This window comes from Lissotriton helveticus, chromosome 9 (genome assembly GCF_964261635.1).
Source record: "Lissotriton helveticus chromosome 9, aLisHel1.1, whole genome shotgun sequence".
NCBI classification, from domain to species: Eukaryota; Metazoa; Chordata; class Amphibia; order Caudata; family Salamandridae; genus Lissotriton; species Lissotriton helveticus.
The window spans coordinates 1216567253-1216590531 of NC_136070.1; the positions used below are offsets into that span (position 1 = coordinate 1216567253).

The following is a 23279-nucleotide window of genomic DNA, read 5'->3' on the forward strand; positions in this document are numbered from 1 at the left end:
CCTCCCATTACTCTCATAATTTTTGGTCTGTAAACCAACAGATCGCTTACTCTACAAGGAAGCAGGCTGGGCAGATATGGTATATTACAGCACCTTTAACATGGTGTTCTGGCACTGATAGGACCAGCAACAGCAACAGGCACTGTATTCATTGTGAAGCAGTGGGTGACATGCAGCTTTTTGAAACAACAGGTGTCCATCTCCATTCCACTAGCCAATGGGGTGGAAAGAGCAGAATGGAAAAGAACCATCCACGAAGTTGTGCATATTGCTGTCTCTACTGGCGTGATATGTAGCGGCAGGGCCAGCAGAGCAAGTTTGTGCTAAAATGATGTCACTGTATCAATGGCAGCCCAACAATACTAGTGTGAGGTAGACCGAACTGTCTGCAGTAGCTGGGAGAGAAAAGATCGTTTGAAATGAATGCTGTCTAGCACCTTTTATGGCACTCAGAAGCGAAGTCACTGAAGTAAAAAATCACAGTTTGTCCAAGGACACAGATTGCAGGACATTTTAGCCCAGCACTTGGAGGTGCATGCCATTTCATGTCAAGGAATCAAATGCTGAAATAATGAGTTGTTAAGCATGTGGGGTCAGACCTGTAACACAAATGCCATTTCATAAATCATTAAAGAACGCAATTTGCAAGGAGTGGCAAGATATTGTGAAATTAATGTTGCTAATGTATCCCGTAAAGGGGCAGATGTGGACATGTAATATGTCATGCATGCCGATGTCATGCTCTCTAACTTTACAGATTCAGAAAAGGGGGTGGTGATGAACAGAGTGCCTGAATTAAGCAGACCACTCTTACCCAGTCCAAAGATCAGGGCTTGATCCATCACCGTTTTTTAGCTCACTGCACCATCCCAGCTCAGAACTTGGCTATATGCAAATTAGTCTGTTCCTGTCCCAGTGCATGATGGGAACAGGGCAAACCAAACTACCAAGCCAATTCTTGTACTGGGAAGGAAACAAGCTTCCGGGGACCGGTTTCTGCCATTTCAGGCGTCTTCGGCCCGGCTTGCTTGAATCCTGATGGTGCAATGAGCAAGGGACTCACATCTGAGTATACCCTTCCACGCTTATGGTGGACAAAATGATTCAGAAAAGGGGGTGGTGATGAACAGAGTGCCTGAATTAAGCAGACCACTCTTACCCAGTCCAAAGTACAGGGCTTGATCCATCACCGTTTTTTAGCTCACTGCACCATCCCAGCTCTGAACTTGGCTATATGCAAATTAGTCTGTTCCTGTCCCAGTGCATGATGGGAACAGGGCAAACCAAACTACCAAGCCAATTCTTGTACTGGGAAGGAAACAAGCTTCCGGGGACCGGTTTCTGCCATTTCAGGCATCTTCGGCCCGGCTTGCTTGAATCCTGATGGTGCAATGAGCAAGGGACTCACATCTGAGTATACCCTTCCACGCTTATGGTGGACAAAATGATTCAGAAAAGGGGGTGGTGATGAACAGAGTGCCTGAATTAAGCAGACCACTCTTACCCAGTCCAAAGATCAGGGCTTGATCCATCACCGTTTTTTAGCTCACTGCACCATCCCAGCTCAGAACTTGGCTATATGCAAATTAGTCTGTTCCTGTCCCAGTGCATGATGGGAACAGGGCAAACCAAACTACCAAGCCAATTCTTGTACTGGGAAGGAAACAAGCTTCCGGGGACCGGTTTCTGCCATTTCAGGCGTCTTCGGCCCGGCTTGCTTGAATCCTGATGGTGCAATGAGCAAGGGACTCACATCTGAGTATACCCTTCCACGCTTATGGTGGACAAAATGATTCAGAAAAGGGGGTGGTGATGAACAGAGTGCATGAATTAAGCAGACCACTCTTACCCAGTCCAAAGATCAGGGCTTGATCCATCACCGTTTTTTAGCTCACTGCACCATCCCAGCTCAGAACTTGGCTATATGCAAATTAGTCTGTTCCTGTCCCAGTGCATGATGGGAACAGGGCAAACCAAACTACCAAGCCAATTCTTGTACTGGGAAGGAAACAAGCTTCCGGGGACCGGTTTCTGCCATTTCAGGCGTCTTCGGCCCGGCTTGCTTGAATCCTGATGGTGCAATGAGCAAGGGACTCACATCTGAGTATACCCTTCCACGCTTATGGTGGACAAAATGATTCAGAAAAGGGGGTGGTGATGAACAGAGTGCCTGAATTAAGCAGACCACTCTTACCCAGTCCAAAGATCAGGGCTTGATCCATCACCGTTTTTTAGCTCACTGCACCATCCCAGCTCAGAACTTGGCTATATGCAAATTAGTCTGTTCCTGTCCCAGTGCATGATGGGAACAGGGCAAACCAAACTACCAAGCCAATTCTTGTACTGGGAAGGAAACAAGCTTCCGGGGACCGGTTTCTGCCATTTCAGGCGTCTTCGGCCCGGTTTGCTTGAATCCTGATGGTGCAATGAGCAAGGGACTCACATCTGAGTATACCCTTCCACGCTTATGGTGGACAAAATGATTCAGAAAAGGGGGTGGTGATGAACAGAGTGCCTGAATTAAGCAGACCACTCTTACCCAGTCCAAAGATCAGGGCTTGATCCATCACCGTTTTTTAGCTCCCTGCACCACCCCAGCTCAGAACTTGGCTATATGCAAATTAGTCTGTTCCTGTCCCAGTGCATGATGGGAACAGGGCAAACCAAACTACCAAGCCAATTCTTGTACTGGGAAGGAAACAAGCTTCCGGGGACCGGTTTCTGCCATTTCAGGCGTCTTTGGCCCGGCTTGCTTGAATCCTGATGGTGCAATGAGCAAGGGACTCACATCTGAGTATACCCTTCCACGCTTATGGTGGACAAAATGATTCAGAAAAGGGGGTGGTGATGAACAGAGTGCCTGAATTAAGCAGACCACTCTTACCCAGTCCAAAGATCAGGGCTTGATCCATCACCGTTTTTTAGCTCACTGCACCATCCCAGCTCAGAACTTGGCTATATGCAAATTAGTCTGTTCCTGTCCCAGTGCATGATGGGAACAGGGCAAACCAAACTACCAAGCCAATTCTTGTACTGGGAAGGAAACAAGCTTCCGGGGACCGGTTTCTGCCATTTCAGGCGTCTTCGGCCCGGCTTGCTTGAATCCTGATGGTGCAATGAGCAAGGGACTCACATCTGAGTATACCCTTCCACGCTTATGGTGGACAAAATGATTCAGAAAAGGGGGTGGTGATGAACAGAGTGCCTGAATTAAGCAGACCACTCTTACCCAGTCCAAAGATCAGGGCTTGATCCATCACCGTTTTTTAGCTCACTGCACCATCCCAGCTCAGAACTTGGCTATATGCAAATTAGTCTGTTCCTGTCCCAGTGCATGATGGGAACAGGGCAAACCAAACTACCAAGCCAATTCTTGTACTGGGAAGGGAACAAGCTTCCGGGGACCGGTTTCTGCCATTTCAGGCGTCTTCGGCCCGGCTTGCTTGAATCCTGATGGTGCAATGAGCAAGGGACTCACATCTGAGTATACCCTTCCACGCTTATGGTGGACAAAATGATTCAGAAAAGGGGGTGGTGATGAACAGAGTGCCTGAATTAAGCAGACCACTCTTACCCAGTCCAAAGATCAGGGCTTGATCCATCACCGTTTTTTAGCTCACTGCACCATCCCAGCTCAGAACTTGGCTATATGCAAATTAGTCTGTTCCTGTCCCAGTGCATGATGGGAACAGGGCAAACCAAACTACCAAGCCAATTCTTGTACTGGGAAGGAAACAAGCTTCCGGGGACCGGTTTCTGCCATTTCAGGCGTCTTCGGCCCGGCTTACTTGAATCCTGATGGTGCAATGAGCAAGGGACTCACATCTGAGTATACCCTTCCACGCTTATGGTGGACAAAATGATTCAGAAAAGGGGGTGGTGATGAACAGAGTGCCTGAATTAAGCAGACCACTCTTACCCAGTCCAAAGATCAGGGCTTGATCCATCACCGTTTTTTAGCTCACTGCACCATCCCAGCTCAGAACTTGGCTATATGCAAATTAGTCTGTTCCTGTCCCAGTGCATGATGGGAACAGGGCAAACCAAACTACCAAGCCAATTCTTGTACTGGGAAGGAAACAAGCTTCCGGGGACCGGTTTCTGCCATTTCAGGCGTCTTCGGCCCGGCTTGCTTGAATCCTGATGGTGCAATGAGCAAGGGACTCTGGTGAAGAATTGGCTTGGTAGTTTGGTCTGCCCTGTTCCCATGATGCACTGGGCCAGGGACAGACTAATTTGCATATAGCCAGGTTCTGAGCTGGGATGGGGCAGTGAGATAAATAACGGTGATGGATCAAGCCCTGATCTTTGGACTGGGTAAGAGTGGTCTGCTTAATTCAGACACTCTGTTCATCACCACCCCCTTTTCTGAATCGTTTTTGGCCACTATAGGTGTGGCAGGGTATACTCAGACATGAGTCCCTTTCTCACTGCTCCATCAGGATTCAAGCAAGCCGGGCCGAAGAGGCTGAAATGCCAGAAACCGGTCCCCGGTAGCTTGTCTCCTTTCTGGTGAAGAATTGGCTTGGTAGTTTGGTCTGCCCTGTTCCCATGATGCACTGGGCCAGGGACAGACTAATTTGCATATAGCCAGGTTCTGAGCTGGGATGGGGCAGTGAGATAAATAACGGTGATGGATCAAGCCCTGATCTTTGGATTGGGTAAGAGTGGTCTGCTTAATTCAGACACTCTGTTCATCACCACCCCCTTTTCTGAATCGTTTTTGGCCACTATAGGTGTGGCAGGGTATACTCAGACATGAGTCCCTTTCTCTCTGCTCCATCAGGATTCAAGCAAGCCGGGCCGAAGAGGCTGAAATGCCAGAAACCGGTCCCCGGTAGCTTGTCTCCTTTCTGGTGAAGAATTGGCTTGGTAGTTTGGTCTGCCCTGTTCCCATGATGCACTGGGCCAGGGACAGACTAATTTGCATATAGCCAGGTTCTGAGCTGGGATGGGGCAGTGAGATAAATAACGGTGATGGATCAAGCCCTGATCTTTGGACTGGGTAAGAGTGGTCTGCTTAATTCAGACACTCTGTTCATCACCACCCCCTTTTCTGAATCCTCTAACTTTACAGGTCACGCATCTATTGTTGCAGAAGATGTTTAACTAAAGAATGCCACACATAAAAATCTGCAGCCTTTGATGAAAAGGTCTATGTGAAGGCTAACTTATCATTATAGGCAATGTCTACTTAGTACATTTTGCTTTGTCTTTCCTAAAGGACCTCAAGAAATCATACATTAACACACAAGAAGATGCTGATTGTACTGATCTGTTATCTTAGTTACAATAATCATCTGTGTCTACCATGGCTTTTAATAGCATAATGTTAGTTGCTTTCATTTAAAGCATATCAATGCAGATAAGAAGAGGGACAGTGTGACCGAGGGCCGCACTGATGCCAGCAGGGTGGTGGTAGGGGGTCTATGTGGGTCAGGGATTGTGCAAGGAGATCTAAAAACATGTTAAATAAACGGGCAAGCATTTATTTACAGGTTAATAAATGCTTGCAACCATATTTGAAAAGAAAATCCTAAATATTATTGCTCAGCAACTGAACAGCAGCTCGTGCTGCTGTTCACCAAGGGGGGGTCGCATGTAAAGGTCAAGAGGGCCGCAAGCAAGTATCACTGCTCTAGATAAAAGAAACGGTAAACTGGGAAAAAGTACCTGTTGTGATAATTTACAAAGGCTGGAACTAACAGTCAGCTGCAGAGAGATGTGCTTTCAACTTCTTTTTGTTTTCAGCCACCACAGCGTGGCCTCCTGGTCTCGGATCACCTTCGGGTGCATGAGGCTACACTTATCACACAACTTAGTCATGGGATGAGCTTAGCCACCAGAGACACGCGTTGTGCGTGTTTGTGATCAATATCTGCTTCCTGCAGTCACAGCATTGCTTAAAACCTATCAAATTTGCCTGAGGAGTGCTGGATCCGCGTCAGAAGGTACAGGAAGAAAAGCGCTGATATCAGCATTTAGGGATGGTATTTACATGCAGTTCCACTCTGTCACTCCAGGTCTGGATGGAACCAGCGTGGAACTGCAATGCGCCACTTAGTGGTATGCAGTAGCACTGCTGTAAAGTTTCCCTTTCCAGTCTGGCGCCACGGTCTTCAGAGGTGAGGAATATGCAGGTAGATAGATTGGCAATGCTACCTCTGGTGGACAAAGGTAAGTAACTTGTTCTTCTATGACTTTCAGTTTGCAGGCTGAAAGATTAGGATTTAAAAAAGTTAGGAATGTATAAAGAAGTGACATAGGTGATTCAACTATCTACAACACACTACACAGCGAGAATATAGCCACCACTTGGTCACCTTTGATACTCAGCACACTGGTAGGTCCTTGAATCTTTTTGCCCCACCCAATGATCTTTCATTTTGCATTAAATGAGTTTCATAAGGTATTACCTTTGCTAACCTTAATATACACTGTGCTGCCACCTGAACCGCCTGCCTTGTTTTGGTTGATCATAGGGGTATCCTTTCATAAAGAGGTTACTGAAAGAATTTTTGTTATTTATTTCACTAAGCAGTCTTCAGGTTTCTCTATGTAATTTATCATTGGTGTTGCAGAAGATACATTGGTCACCATTTAAATTGTTGGAATTCCTACCTACAAATTAACTGACCTACAAGGTTATTTCCTTGGTAGCATTCTTGTATTGAGACACTTAGGCAATTTGGTATGCCTAGTCACGTACTGGCATACGCTCATGCACTCTCTACTTCATTGATTTTGAAGCTTTGTCTTTTTCTGAAAAATATCATCAAACTTGCATATCACAAATTATTTAAACAGGGGGTCCCGGGGAAAATATTTAAAGACCCAACGGTATTCTATCCCCAAACCGAACTTTACATAACAAACAAAAAACCGTTGGTCTAAAGGAAAAATACTACAAGAACAACAAACTAACATTTTTTGGTCAGAGAAGTCCCTTCAAAAAGGACAGAATCCCATCAACCCACCAAGGGGGCATATTTCATCATCTGGGATGTCCTCTTAAATGCAGATCCTAATGCAATCAAGGGCTAAAACCTTCCCAAAAGTGGAAGGGAGCTTCCAAATATCTTAATTAGTGGCCTATGCTGGAAATCACTATGATCCCACAAGTGATGAAATAGAATTCTAGTTAGAGATGGGTGATGATGGTCATTGCAGTGCATGTAAATACATTTGTGAAAAAGTGAATTTTAAAATTGACTACCAGGATACTCAACAGTTTTAATAAACGCTATCCTGGTATCAAAACTAAAACAGTGCGTGTACAGTTTGAAAGAATAACTGTAAGAGTTCAATACAAATGACAGGTCTACATGTTTCAGCCTATGGATTCACTAATCCAGGCTTTCATCAGGACCTAAACAAATGGAGTAGCTACTGCAATATAGTGTATTAAATGTGTAAGAAACTAAATAGAAGGTCTCAAAAGAAAAAGGTTGGTTCAATACAACCTAAGTTCACCTGTGTATCTTGATATAGTTTAATATCACAGGGGAATCGGACCCATTCCTAAAAAAAACGAAGAAATCGTGTTTTTACTAGAAAGACCAAACAAGAGTGAGTTGCTGTCCTGGTAAAAGCTAATGTCCTCACTGAAGTTCTCCTTCCCGCTTCAGCCTCATCTGAACCTCTTCTCTCCTTTAATAAGGCTCTACTAGAATCCATTATGGTAGTATGGGAGTAACCTTCGTCTACCCCAGCAGTCAACCGCGTTGAAGGCTGTCGCTATTGTCCGACTCCTGGTCACCTAGTCTTTCTGTGAGCCCATCCTTCACCAGAGAGCCTCGTTGTTCACGCCTCCTGTTCTAGTTCTTAATCAGGAGGTGCCTTTCCTAGAGCCATATCTGACAAGGAATCTAAACGGCACTGACCTTTGCAATGGACAATCTGAACACATGCTTGGCTTCAGAATTCCAACTTTTACTCTGATGTCCAAGCCAAAGTAATGGACCTCCCGTTTTGTTGGGGTGCTTCTTTTTGGAGAGAAGCAGACTGCTGTGGCGCAGTTGTAAATCTGCAAGGCCACAGCAAGATCTCTAGGCCTACTGCTTCTGCCTCCGACCAATAACTACTAGTCATTTTGTCGCTTTCATGGCTTTGGAAAAGGTTTTTCCTTTTGTTCAAGGTAAAAGCACTTGGCACTGCAGCAACAGCCTAACACCCTAATCAGACAGAACAGAGGCCAAAGTAGAGGGAAGGGCCGTGGATCCACCTTGCAACCTTTCTCCTATTCCTTTTCCTCTGCATCACTAGGAAAGCATGTATAGTTTACTTTCCCAACCCCACACAATGCCTGTATGAGGGCAGGCACCTCACTTTTTTTCCAGCCTGGAAGGCCATTACTTCGGACCAGTAAGTCCTTCAAATCATAGAAAGGGGCTACACCTTTCCCTTCCTTCAGGTTTCGACCCAACCTCTCCATCCTCAGACCATTTGGCCATTCTTCAGCAGGAGGTGGCAGCTCTCCTCCTCAAAGGAGCGGTGAAGTAGGAACCACAGCAAGAAAATGACTAGGGTTGTTGTGCATGTTTCTTTCTGGTGCCCAAGGAGGACACCTCAGGAACCTGAACATCTTCCTCAAAAAGGAGAAGTTCAAGATGCTGACCCTGGCTCAAGTTTTACTGGCGTTGGAGCTTGGAGACCCGATGGTGTCGACCTGCAAGATGTCTACTTTAACATCTTGATCCTGTGATCGAACCAGAAGTGTTTGCAATTTGTTGGTGGGTTCTACACACTACCCTTTGGCTTCACATTGGCACCTGGCCTGGGTTTTTCGATCCACCAGCCCAAATCACATCTATGACCCTCTCAAAGACTCCAGTTCATAGGAGTTGGTACTGGACACCACCCTTCTCCACGCCTTCCCTCCGTCACAAATGATCAGAGACATTCAAGAGATGGTTAATCTTTCCAGCAAGGCACAAGAGTCTGAGTCCTGATGGTCCTACCATCCCTGGGTCTGCTGGCTTCCTGCATTCTCCTAGTCACGCATGCATGTTGGCACATGAGGATCCCTACAGTGGTGCCTCTGCAGGCAGTGGCTCCAGTACGAGGGAGAATTGACGGCCTCCATCATGGTGTCCCTATTGCTGCAGTGGAAGTTGCTTGGTGGGGGCGGGCGAGGGAAACCTAACTTGCGGGATGGCCTCCACTCCCCCTCAGACAATTACCATGGTAGTAATGGATGCCTCCACCAAAGGGTGGGGAGCCCAACTGGAGAATGTGAAGGTCAGGGGCGTCTGGTCTCCTGAAGAGCTGGTTCATCATATCAGCCTGCTAGAACTGTGGGTAATTTGACTGGTGTTCAAGGCCTTCCTCAGCTCCATCGTGGGTCGGTCTGTTCAGAGCTTGACGGACAACAAAACTGCAATGTGGTAGGTGAACAAGCAAAGTGGAGTAGGGTCTCACCTCCTTTGCCTGGAAGTGTTGTGACGGTTGTTTGGGGCTCACCGCCAAGGGATCTGGCTCAACGCCAATCACTTAACGGGGTCTCTGAATGTCCGAGCCAACAGCCTGAGCCAACGCCACTTTGCCCATCACGAGTTGCGTCTTCTGCCAGAGGTAGTCCAGGACATCTCCCAGTGGTGCACTCCTTAGGTGGACTTATTTGCCTCCTTGGAAAATGATCAGTGCTAGCAGTTCTGCGTCCTCTAGCATCCGTTGAAGGGAACCTTGGGGGATGTGTTTAAGTTGAGGTGGAACTTTCAGCCTTGGTCCTCATTTCCCTTATACACTTGATTCCGCGAGTTCCGAGGAAGAGTCGCCAAGATATTCTCATCACCCCAAATTGGCCACGAAAAGGGTGTGGTATGCAATCCCTCTGTGCTTCTCCATGTGTCTTGCCGCTTTGCCTCCTGTTCAGACCGGAGCTTCTCTCCCACTCTTGTGGCATGGTTCTGCACTCCAGTCTCTGTGACCTCCACTTACATAGCAGGGACATGTCGTGCTTGCTTCCAATTGTCGCAGGAGTGCCACGGAGCCTGATGCCTAGCCCTCAGTCTCGCCCCTTATCACCTCCCAGTGTTAGGAATGACAACTAACACATAAGCGATGACTTGGGGAAAACAGGGGAACACAACAAGGAAAGAAGGGGAAGACACTGCAGTCTGCACTCGTCTTAACAGGACAGGTTTCTACTTCACCGGAACTGTATCTATAAGACAAAGCAAATGATTAATATAGTTCTATTCCCATTTTCCTAACCATGAGTGTTTTAATGCTGGCTATGTGTATAGTATACCTATGGGAAGTTGTGTATATAAGCTATGTCCCCTGGGATAAGGAAAGTCTTGATCGTCCTATTATTGTACCTAGAAATAAGATCACAGAATATTAGGTATAGCCAGGAGATATCTAGGTTATAAATACTATAGCGTTGTATTTGCAATGTACCTCTTAGCATCAGAGGATTCGCTAAAGAATAACCAATAATGTCCAATTCCTTGTTCAAATGCCACAAGGAAAGAAAGTCTCCAAAACAATATCAGGGTGCTGACTAGAACCAGACGCCAACGAGATTAAAGGAAAAATAAACTCCTGAGAGCTACAACAGGGATAAGTCTTCACAAAGAGGCTCGACTAAAGTTCACTAAGAACCAAAGGGCACACTCGAAATAATGAAATAAAGGCAAATAATCGTGACGAACCAACCGACTCGACACCCTAAAGAAAACAACCAGACTGACAAAAGAATTAAAAGGGAAATGAATCCCGGCACTCACGAACCGCCGAAAACGCCGATGGTGGAAAACGCCAACCGCTAACTCCTCGGACGTTTCACCCGTGACCCGGAACGAATCAGGAACACTAGCTAATCGCGAAGCGCTTCCGGGCTAGTAAGGCGGACCTAAATGCCCCGAGAATCATCCTGCGCATGCGCAGTACTCCCGCCGTCGGATGGGGCGTTCTTGCCAACCACGTCTGTTTCGCCAACCACATCGTTCGTTGCTAACACGGATCCCGCTCCATGTAAACAGGCATGACAGGACAACTGAGCTCTTTTCAGCTACCACCAGTGGTGCTAAACCTAATCTTGGCAGCACGTCACCCCTCCACCAAGTTTGCTTGCTCAAGTATATTGAGCAACTTTTTTGCATGGTGTGCAGACAATGGTGTACACTGTACAGGCCATGTTGTTGTAGGTGTTCAAATTTGTGCTTTCCATTGCTCAGAGGGGTTGTGCTATTAGTACTATCAAGGGGTATTTGGCTGCCTTGTCTGCATTTTTATGTCTGTCAGTTCTGTCTTTTAAGTCCCTTATACTATTGAGATTGCTCAAAGGTCTGACAAATGTGTTTCCACCCCCTCCCTTTGTGGTTCCCTAGTGGGATCTGAATGTAGTTCTCACCTCTCTTATGTGCTTGAGCTCCTTCAGAGTTGTACCGTACAAATGTTAACTCACAAAACGTAGGGCCTGATTCACAAAAGTAAACTGAGACGAAAGTCTAACTTTACGACTTTTGGTATTCACAAAGGGCATTTATGAGTAGTAAAGTTAGACTTTTGTCTCAGTTAAACTTAAGTTTTGGTCTTAAGTTCGCCTGAGATCAAAACGGAGACAAAAGTCTAACTTTACCACTCGTAAATGCCCTTTGTGAATACCGAAAGTCGTAAAGTTAGATTTTCATCTCAGTTTACCCTTGTGAATCAGGCCCTTAGTTTTTGTTTGTCATCACTTCGACTAGAAGGGTTAGTGAACTGCAGGCCCTTAACTGTCACCCTCCATTCAACACTTTTTCCAGATAAGTTGGTGTTGCGACCCAGAGCTACTTTCCTTCCAAGGTGGTGACACCTTTCCATCTCTGCCAATCCATTACCCATCCAACCTCCCTCCTCCCTCTCATCCTACGAAAGAAGAGAACCGGTTGTATTGGTTGTATCCTAGTCAGGCAGTTAATTACTATTTGGACCTCCCCAAGAAATTTTGTCAGGATGACCAGCTGTTGTCGGGTACTGTGGTGCCAAAAAAGGTAAGGCTGTAAAAAAGAGGGTCTTGTGTAGGAACATCCTCTGCATCAAGATCTGTCACGCCTTAGCCAAGTAAGAGCCTCCTGAGGGGATCATAGCCCATTTCACCACGGCTAATGGACCACTTCTGCATTTTGCATAGGATTTCCAGTTGCAGGCATCTGTAAGGTGGCAACTGGGTCAGAGGTGTGCAGGGACACAAACTTTGCCCTGTCCATTCTGCGGGCTTTTCACATTTAACCATACATCAATCCTCCTCCTGGCAGGTTATTACTGTGAAATCTGTACTCCAGATGAGGAATCTCTAGGTAGAATTATCCATCAGAAGAAAATGTTATTTACCTGTAGTAGGGATATTACTGGTGGATACTTATCAATCTGCAGATTTCTCACTGACCCAACTGCCTCCCCATTTGATGGATGAGTTATAGGGAAAGATAATAGGATCCCATTATATATATATTTTGGTGTTGCAATTTTTCATTTCATCACTGTCCATCTACCCTCTCACCTCAAAGGCTGGGAAAAAACAGAGGGAAACTGATGCTGCACAGGGGTGGGTGCTCCAGGGTTTTGGTGATGCCGCCTGACATCACGTCTGGCGTCGACCGGGTCTAGGGGCCCTTTACCACCGACTTGAGAGTTTTGAAGTTTTCTGGATCCAGTCTGATGCCTTGGATTGTACTTCAGGTGAGGAATCTGAGAGTAAATAGAATATCCACCAGAAAGACAGTTACTGCAGATAAGTAACGTTTTCTTTTTGCACCTTCTCCACCCTGCCACACATGCAGTGTTTTGTGGTACTCCTAAGCATAGGTAAATAAATATTTATACCTCCTCCACTTCGATCATTAATCATAAAAGCTAATACTGCTTTATTTTTTTGTTCCCAAAAGCTGTGCTTGCATCAGCTAGAAACCTGGCATGTTAAATGTTAAATGTTAAAAGATTTCTAAAGCGCATGGCTGCCCGTAAGCGTCCCAGCGCTGACAGAAGTACAGGCAATAGCTTGAGAAAGAGATTACGGGAACAGCCAGGTCTTTAGAGATTTGCGGAATGACAAGAGATTGGGTTGGGCACGGAGATCAGAGGGGAGTGAGTTCCATAGTTTGGAAGCGTTATAGGAAAAACGCCGGCCTCCTGATCGTGCCTTCTTGATCCTGGGTGGCAGAGTCAGATAGGCATTAGAGGATCGGAGGGTTCTGGAGGTGGTGTAGGGAACTATAAGGTCTTTGAGGATAGGGGGAGCTTTCCCCTTGAGAATTTTGTGGGTTAGGCAGAGCGCCTTAAACTGACTCTTCCCAAGACGGGCAACCAATGCAATGCTCTGATGGCCGGTTTGGCCGAGCAGCGACTCTTGGTGTTGGTAAGAATCCGGGCGGCGGCATTTTGCGCTACCTGGAGTTTAGTTGTCACTTTCCTCGGTGCGCCAAGATACAAGGCGTTCCCGTAGTCCAGCCTGGAGAAAATGAGGCCCTGGACAAGGAGTTTTCTCGACTGAAAAGGGAGCAACGGGAGGATCTTACGGACAGTGCGCAGGAGACCATAGCAGACTCCAGCCGTTTTCCTTGCTTGGGTGTACATAGTGAGGTTTTGGTCAAGCCACAATCCGAGGCTCTTAATCTCGGGCATATGAACACATTTAAAAAAAAAAACTCGGAGGAAGACATATTGATGTAGTTGGGATTGTGTGAGGAGGATCAAGTTGTTCACAGGCTTTCCCAAAGCATAGGTCTTACAAACCTTTAGTAGTGTAGTGTATCTGCCAAACATTATGGAAAGTATGCATAAATAACTCCAGATGCACATTTTGGAACTTACCATAACCTGCTATCTTTTTTACAGGTGGAGATGGGACCTTTCAAGCACACAGTGGATGATGGTCTGGATGTACGGAAAGCCGCCTTCGAGTGTATGTACACATTGCTTGAGAGCTGTATGGACAGGTTGGATATCTACGAATACTTAAACCACGTGGAGGATGGGCTGAAGGATCATTATGACATCAGGGTAATCTGCTTTCCTCAAACCCGCGTGCAGGGCTATTGCATGGTTGCCAAGAGCATGCTTGCGATTGCATGCCCCGCTGACCTGTGAAATCCTGTACATGGGTTAGATGGTGAGCTCTAACATTCTCACTTTAATGAGTAACTTAGATCACTGGAGAGTTGTTGAGTATATACGTGACTGTCTCCCACCACCAGGCTTGGGCCCTTGCTGGATTTCCATTTACACTTTGGCAAGCACTGAAACCAATCAATAAACAAGAGAAGGGGATGCAATACACAATTAGTAACATCACAGCTCTGTGACAAGTCTGTAAAATAGCTCAGAGAGTAAATGAATCTATTGCATACTTCTTCGTCAACGAATTATCAGTTTGTACACTCAACCTCACATTCTTGAATGTTAATATAATGAGTACTATGCAAATTATTTTAATGCAAGTAATCTGGAGGGGTGGGGCTAACCGGCATGCTGGATGGAGCATTTTGAGTAAGCACCCTCCTCGCTCCTTGAATCCTCCTAATTCTGCCACCTGAGCATTCATCTGGCCACGAGGGAGCTGGCAAATGACACCAGGAACCTTTGGATCACACTGTTGTGTCCCGATCAGGCCGAGTGCTTGTGCGGAGGTGAGCGGGCAGTCCAGCTGCGCTTCTGAGTGTAATTATGTTCTCTATTGTGGCTGCACAAGACCTATAACCAGTGGGGGGCAGGTTATTCAGTCTTCATCTAATTATCGTAGCAAACAGTTGCTTTCAGCAGCAGCAAGCAGTGTGATTAATTAATAATTGTTCGGTGGTCCCTTTTTTTTACAAAGTGGTACGAGTATGCACCACGTCAAAATTTGAGAAATAGACCCACATTCTGTGATATGTTTAAACTTAGGAAGCAGTATTGTTGCCATGAAATTCGGATTTCGTTTAAATAATGCTATGGGCAGGCGGTTTCTGGCCCGGAGATTTGATTTGATTTGATTTGTGAATTTAATAAGCACACGATAGCCCGTCTTGGCGCTAATTCGATGGACTGCCGGGTCCAGTGCTCTACCTAAGCAGTGAAAAAACAGGTTTTTACCTCTTTCCTGAATGTTAGCAGAGATGTGCTGTTTTTGATTGTAATAGGGAGAAGGTTCCAGGTCTTGGCTGCCTGGAGCAGGACACTTCTCCCCCATCTACATGAGTCCTGGGGAATAAACGGCAGTCGTTTTTTTTATCATTTTGAGGACATACAATACTGTAGAAGACAATTTAGTTAGTCTGAGCGTCAAAGGATCGTTTGTTATCCAGTATTATTCCTAGATTTCTGACTTTGTTCACTGGGGAGGGGCAGTCCCCTAGGTTGTCTGGCCACCATTTCGGGGACCAGACTATTGTGTCTGTCCCCAACAGCATGATTTCGGTTTATCCAGTATTGGGGTATCTTTCATAGATTCACATGCCTGAATCATTCTCCGTCGACGAGGCGGGAGTCCCACGGTAAAAAATATATACAATAGCAGTGCCTAAACATTGTTTGTAGTAGGCTGGAAAGGACTATAGGCCCAACTAGGCCCAAAACTTAGCAGCCTATCTACCTCATTATGTAAAAAGAACTGAAACTGTAGCCTCAGCCAATCAGCTGTCCTCACCCTCTAGAACCTTCCCAGCTCAGGCAGTTCTCCTCAGATTTTCACCGCACGTCGTGGGTTAATGGAGTCTCCCTGAGCTCTGCTCAGTTTTTTCTCCAGCTTTACATCTTTTTGGAATTATACTTCATTTCTCGGACCCTTTTAAGGCAGTAATATGGCAGTATGGCAGTAAACAAGGTAATAGACTATGATTTATGTCTAACCTTTTCCTCAATAACTCTCACGTTCTGAGAGATGAGGCTATTTTGGGTCAGAGACTTTAACCTGCCACTTCTGAGGAGGACAACGAGGATAAGGAGAGGTCAAAGGGAGAAGTCGCACCAGGAGATTAAAGAGGGCGCGCATTAAAGCCATAAGATTCACTTTGAGTCTTTATAGGCATTTCTCGCAGAGTATGCAACTCCCTTTTATCCCTGACACTACATCAGGGAAGTCCTCTTGACCTGACATTAGGAGTATATATCATAACTCCATGTCTTCTATTACTGCCTTCACCTTTTAAGATCCTCATCTACGATGATCGTCGACGACAGCCTCATCTTCGAGGGTCGTCGACAATGGCCTCAGAGAGTCGTTGACGATGGCTTCATCTATGATGGTCGTCTACGACGGGCCTCGTCTACGACGGTCGTCGACGACTGGGCTCGTCTGCGACGGGCCTCGTCTACGACGGTCGTCGACGACGGGCCTCGTCTACGGCGGTCGTCGACGACGGGTCTCGTCTACGACGGGCCTCGTCTACGACGGTCGTCTATTACTGCCTTCACCTTTTAAGATCCTCATCTACGATGATCGTCGACGACAGCCTCATCTTCGAGGGTCGTTGACAATGGCCTCAGAGAGTCGTTGACGATGGCTTCATCTATGATGGTCGTCTACGACTGGCCTCGTCTGCGACGGTCGTCGACGATGAACTCGTCTGCGACGGTCATCAACGACGGCCTCATTCATCTATGTCGGTCGTCGACGAACAACGGTCGTCGACGACTATCTCATCTAAGGCGACCGTCTATGACTGCTTTATCTTTGATAGTGTCATCTACAATGGCAATGCCTAGCTACGACGGTAGTCTATGACAGCCTTACCAAGGTAGCCTCCTATACATATGGCCTCATCTGTGAATGGCCTACGCTACACTCGTCACCATCTATGAAAGGTATCATCTATGGATGGCCATCATTCAATTGCCTCATCTATGAGTACCTCTTTTACGGATGATATCACCTTTTTTAACCTCATCTATGATGGTTTTGTTACGACTGTCTTCTATGACAGCATCTTTCTCTACCACTGGCCTTGTCTACCAATGGCCTACTCTACCAATGGCCTAGTCTACTAATGACCTAGTCTACCCCAATGGCCTCGTCTACCAATGGCCTCGTCTACCAATGGCCTCGTCTACCAAGGGCCTCGTCTACCAATGGCCTCGTCTGCCAATGGCCTCGTCTGCCAATGGCCTTATCTTCCATTGCCCTCATCTACCGATGGCTTGATCTGCCAATGGCCTCATTTACAAAGGGCGAATGGTGTCATTTATGTTACCCTTATCTACGGATGCCCTCATTTAGGATTGCCTCATCTTCAATGGCATTGTTTATGGTGGTCGTCTATGACCGCCTCATTTAGGATGGTTGCTCATGACGGTTATCTATGTCGTCGTTCTAGTCTGCAATAACCTCGCATATATATAACCATGTTTTATAAAAAAAAAAAAAAAAAAAAGTCTGTATTGGGATTAGCTGCGATGGCCTTAGCGGTAACAGCAGCATATATACTTTTAATGCAGTGGGCAGCAGCTAGATTTTGACTGCCAGCTACAGGTGAGGAGACAGAATATCTCCTTCATGGTTTCGAGGAGGCATGCAGGAAGATCATGAGAGTGGTACCTATAATAGACAAGGTCTATTCCAGCAGTGTTTCTGTGCATAAAAAGATATTGTGTACCTACTAGTAGCCCATCCGGTCTGATAGCCCACCGTTCGGCCACATCACAGGCCGGTCAACGGCAATCTAAAATCCTGCAGCGCCGATCACCACAACGCCTGACAAAAAAGGATATTGTCTTGGGCTTATGGGGAACAAATTCTCTACTTTGGCAGGGGCCTCTAGTAGAGCTGGCAATCCTTTATCCATGATCGGCTGTTATGACCGTCAAATGTGGTCAGACATAGCGAGTTTCAATGACTTCATTACTGAGGACCGAAGGCGGAATGCAGGAAAGATTCTGTTGAAAGGATGCAGAATCAGAAACTTTAGATTACGCCTTAGACATTGTGACCACCAACCTCCGTCGTTTAGCAGGGGAGGCAATGCTTGGACGCCAGGGATGGCTTAAATCCGCTACCTTCAGACCTGAGCAAAGATTCTAGGCATGCCTATGATGAAGAGTTTTTTGGTTGGTAAACATTTTAATGAAGCCCTCTTAGTTATAAAATCTGGCACTGATACTGCACGATCATTAAGCACCCTTCAATATGGGCGCTGATCTTTCAGAGGAGCTAGATGAAGGGGTTTTTCATCAAGAGGAGGATACCAAAACCAACTGAATAAGCAGTATCAATCTCAATACAGCCTTGCAGCTAGACAACTTGCCGTAGATAATCTACGTCTCGTTTCTCCCATCAGGGTGGTCGAAAGAGATTTCAGTATCAAGCCCGAGACGCTAACAGGAAGCCATGATCTCCACAGGGCTCCAACCATTTTACCCTCTTCTCGCATGGGCCCGAAGATTCCAGGTTTTTGTTTTCAAGTGACAGGGAACTATGTCAGGACCTTGGGTTCTAACCTAGTAACCAATGGTCACTCCCTGGAATTTATCAAACGGTCATATACTACTCCGCCCAGGGGTTCCCCTCCCCCTCGTTTTCACAACAATTAAGTTATTTCAACGAAAGATATTTTAGGGCTTGTGTGGATAGAGAGGATGCGAATTTCCACATACCTATCCACCCCAAACAGCACAAATATTTTCGCTTTCAGGTGGCTGACGCCCATTATAGGTGCAAAGTGCTCCCGTTTGGGCTAAGATCGTCCCCAAGAGCTTCTCACGAAGTACTTGGTACCAGTGGCAGCAGTATTGAGATCTTGAGGAATGCAAGTATTCCCCGCTCTAGACGATTGGCTGTTCAAAGGTCCTTCAGAACACGAAACCAAGATTGCCACGGTAGATGTACCCATCTCGTCTTTTCTCTGGGGCTGATTCTCTACGACAGCACATTGCTGTTAAGTCCTCTCCGAGTAAATGTATTTTCGCGGAACAGGGTTACACACCATCCAGAACAAAGCATTCTTGTCACACGACCGCCAGTTGCGTTTTCAAAAATTGGCAAGGTTAACTTCAAGGGTCAGTTTCAGTTCAAATATTTGCTTCGTTCCTGAGGATGTGCTCTTCAGCGATACGTCTCATACCCTTAGCATGACTCAAAATGAGATCTTCTCAGGAAGGACTACAGTCTATGGACCAAAAAACAATGGGTTCGTTCGACGACACCATCAAGGTTACGCCGTGCATGATAAATTCTGTACATTGCTGGTCGCAGACAGGGAATATAACCCAGGGTCTCACGTTCCTGCAAACCCTTCCAGGGTTAGTTTTAATGACTGATGCCTCCATGGAAGGATGCGGAGGGCATTGGCAGGAATTGCAGAATTCAAAGTAAATGGTCTCAAAGACAACAGCAAATCGACAGGCTTGAGCTCCACAACGCTGTTCGGTCCCCCCAAACATTCCTCCTGAGCTAGTCCAGGCCGACAATACCATCAGCGTGTATTATATCAATAAACAATGAGGAACTAATTCAGCTACACTCTCGCAGGAGGTTTAGGAATTGTGAGAAGGTGTCACATTTCACAAGATGTTTTGAGAGCTGAACACGACAATGCTCTCCACAATAATAATAAAAATCATTTATTAAGCGCCTGGTGCACAAGAGCGACTTTGCGTCCCCGCTCAATGCTCTGAGCATGTCTCAGTCGGATTGTCACGAGTGGAAGCCGTAAAAGGGTCAGGTGAACCCAGTGTTCCAAGTTTGGGTTAAGCCGGCACGGGATCTATTTGCATTCTGAGAGAACATGGACGGCCGATATTATGCCAGCAGGTTCCCTCAACAGGGTTCAAGAGGGAATGCCCTGTCCATGCAATGGTCTGGGATTTGTGCGTACGCTTCTTCCCCCAATACCATTGATTCCGAAGGTGTTCTGTAGAATGAAGCTGGAAGGTTACCGTCTACTTCAGATTGCACCCCGTTGGCCAATATTGGTTCTCAGAACTTCTGCTATTGTTTCCAGGCAAGTCAGGGGACGGAGGCCAAGTGGTTCGTCCGGACCCACAGGCACTGCACTTGCACGTACAGCTTATCATTTGTTAGAGTTTAAGGGCATCAACATTTCAAAGGGCATCAACATTTCAAAGAACTGTTGTGAAATATTGGGAAAATCTCGTGCCCAGGGCACAATCAAGGCTTATCGCCTCAAATGGAAGCGATATTGCGGTTGGTGTGAGGTGAATGCTATTCACTCAATTATAGTTACTGCAGAACAAGTTCTCCATTATCTGCTCTTCTAGCCAAGTCTGGGCTTAGTTTTTCGTCGGTCTAAATGTGTCTTGATGCTCTTTCCAGATTTAGGAAATGTTAAGATTTCCTTTTTTCTGCTCTTTGTCACTTGCCAAACAGTTTATGAAAGGGCTTTTCCGAGCCTTCTCTCCAGTGCGAGCATCCTTCCAGAATGGGAACTGAGCATTGCTAGCGCAGTTAATGAAGTGTACATTGGTCCATTCCTAGGGTACCAACACAATTTCACTTTAACGAACCGGTAAGATTAAAGACATTCTTTCCGGATCCATCTGCTCCAGCTGAAAGAGCAATACGCTCACTGGATGTTTAACGCTGTTTTAAAAATTCTAACTGTAGAAAACTAAGGATATTAGATGATCCGGCCAGCTGTTCGTGGCTTATGGTCAAGCAACTCTTAGAACGGCTGTAACAAAGGCAAGAATAGCCAGATGATTAGCATCTTTTCTGCCATGACAAGGCTAACAAACCTTTGCAGAGGAAAGTCGAAGCTCTCTCCGACTAGAGCAGTATCAACGTTCACGAGACAGTACTGCCTTCAGTCTGCATGTCAAAAGGGTTCGGCAGCTGGGCAAGTTGTCCTACGCTACCTCTTTTCGTTAATACCAGTTTCGGTGACCCTTTGGTTTTTTAAATATTATCTATGCTTGCCATTATTCATGATATGCAAAAGGTTATGCGATTTTAACATGTTATATTTATATATACTCTAGAATGTATATTGGATGTGTATGAGACTTACATATTCACGTATGAACCTTACTATGCATGTCTCTTTAGTTCTTATAACTCATGTTTTAACTTTGAAAGTTTGCATTCTCAAGCCTCTGTTAACAAATATTGGATGCAACTGAGAGTTTATTAGCACAAGTCTATAGTGTTATACTATTTTTCAAAGCTGTCTTATTTTACACTGTATTATATGAAGGTTTTTTATGCATATGTTATGAAACGTGTTTGTGCTCTATAACCTTCCAGGTTGTGTGGGAATATGTGCATTTTCTTTGTCTCCCACCTTCCTCTACCGACAGACATGGTATTACTGCTTGCTATTCTGATTCAGGCATGTGAATCTATGAAAGATACCCCAATACTGGATAAGAAAACAAGTTACTTACCTGTAACTACAGTTATCCAGTATTGGTATCTTTCATAGATTCACATGCACCCACCCTCCTCTCCGGAAGGGCAGTTTCTTTGTTATGGATACTACTTCTCACTTGTGCTGGGAAAATCTGAGGAGAACTGCCTGAGCTGGGAAGGTTCTAGAGGGTGAGGACAGCTGATTGGCTGAGGCTACAGTTTCAGTTCTTTTTACATAATGAGGTAGATAGGCTGCTAAGTTTTGGGCCTAGTTGGGCCTATAGTCCTTTCCAGCCTACTACAAACAATGTTTAGTCACTGCTATTGTATATATTTTTTACCGTGGGACTCCCGCCTCGTCGACGGGGAATGATTCAGGCATGTGAATCTATGAAAGATACCAATACTGGATAACTGTAGTTACAGGTAAGTAACTTGTTTTCTTTCTCACCGTTTAGTTTTAAGCAGTAACACTGCATCCAGTGATTAATTTGTCTCATACAGTTGTTTAGTTGTTCAGTTGTTGAATCTGCCTGCTGTTTCTTCTAAATTGTTTGAGACAGATACCACTATTTGGGTGTCATCTGCATAGGATACTGGTAGGAAACTACAGTTCCTTATTATAGCTGCTAGTGGGGCCACATAGAAATTAAAAAGAGTAGGGCTTAAGGAAGACCCTTGTGGTATGCCGCACGGTGAGTTAAAAGGTTTAGATGTAGCCTCTCCTAATTTAACTGTAAAATGTATATTGGTTAAATAGGAGGCTAGCAGCTTAAGTGCCATATCATGGACTCCTACTTCGGCTAGTCTGGTCAGGAGTGTATCATGGTTTACCTTGTCGAAGGCCGCCGAGAGATCTAATAAAATCAAGGCGGCCTTCCCTCCAGCGTCTAGTACACTCCTGAGTTCCTCCAATGCCATAAGCAGTGCTGTTTCCGTTCCATGTTCCTCTCGAAACCCATATTGTGAGTGATCTAGTGCATTTACAGATGTTAAAAATTGTGATAGTTGCTTATTCATTAATTTTTCCAGTACTTTGGCTGGGAAGGGAATTCTCTATTGGTCTATAGTTTCCAGGATCCTACGGATCTAAATTTGGCTTCTTGAGCAGCAGAAGAACTGAGGCCGTTTTCCAGGCCTCTGGGAAACAGCTAGATTTAATTATGTGTGTAAAGACCAGAGCTAGTTGGTCGCTCAGTAGATCTGGAACCAAGTGCATCACCTTGGGGGACACAGGTCGGATAGGCCCCCAGACCTAATAGTCATTACCACCTGTTTAATCTGTTCAACAGATGGGGACACAAAATTGAACCCCGAATTGAGGATCCCGGTAACCGGCCCCTGTTTGGGTTCTATGTATGATTGTGAGGTAGCGGACTTGTCGGTCATTTTAAAAGACTCGTAGACAGAGTTGACTTTGTCTATGAAGAACTGACCTAAACTGTTGCATAGTTCAGTGCTGCCCTCTATCTGTTTGTTTGAATTAAGGTTTGTTAGTTTTTTACTGTGGTAAATAGTTCCTTGCTGGAATTCTTGGCCTCCTTTATTTTTCGTATAAAATAATTACTTTTTTCTTCTAGGATTAGTTTTTTGTAAATTGCTAGGGGGGGTTCTGTATTCTTCTTTCAACTGTTGTTTGTAATTGAATCTCCATTTTCTTTCTGCCCTTCTGCAATTTTGTTTTTGCACCTTCAGTTTGTCTGAGAACCATGGTTGTGATGGGTTTTTTCTCCTCGAGGTGATCTTTCTCAAAGGGACTGTTAACTGCTGAGGTTACCCAACTGAAAATCTGATTGGCGGCTAGGTTGCTGTCTAACTCTAGTTCTGGAATGGTCGTGGAGGGTTGCTCCTGTAGTTTAGGAGTGTCAATCTTAGCCCAGTCCTGGATGGTGACATACCTAGGCTGGGGAGCAGTAAAATCTGTGACCTGCTCCAGCTTTAAAGTAAATTTTATTACTTTGTTGTCTGACCAAGTAACGGGCAGTATTTCCACAAACTCGATGTTAGTGTT

General features: G+C 45.6%; 1 protein-coding gene across 2 annotated transcripts in view; it reads left to right on the forward strand.

The window, feature by feature from the left end:
- LOC144782367 (cullin-associated NEDD8-dissociated protein 1-like) overlaps positions 1 to 23279 on the forward strand; it is a 205177-nt gene that overhangs the window by 150571 nt on the left and 31327 nt on the right. Inside the window, exon 13 of one of the 2 annotated variants that reach the window (XM_078661685.1) lies at positions 13825 to 13989. In XM_078661685.1, the coding sequence (XP_078517811.1) occupies positions 13825 to 13989 (165 nt within the window). The remainder of the gene's footprint in view (positions 1 to 13824; positions 13990 to 23279) is intronic. The other variant, XM_078661686.1, reaches the window with a different exon arrangement.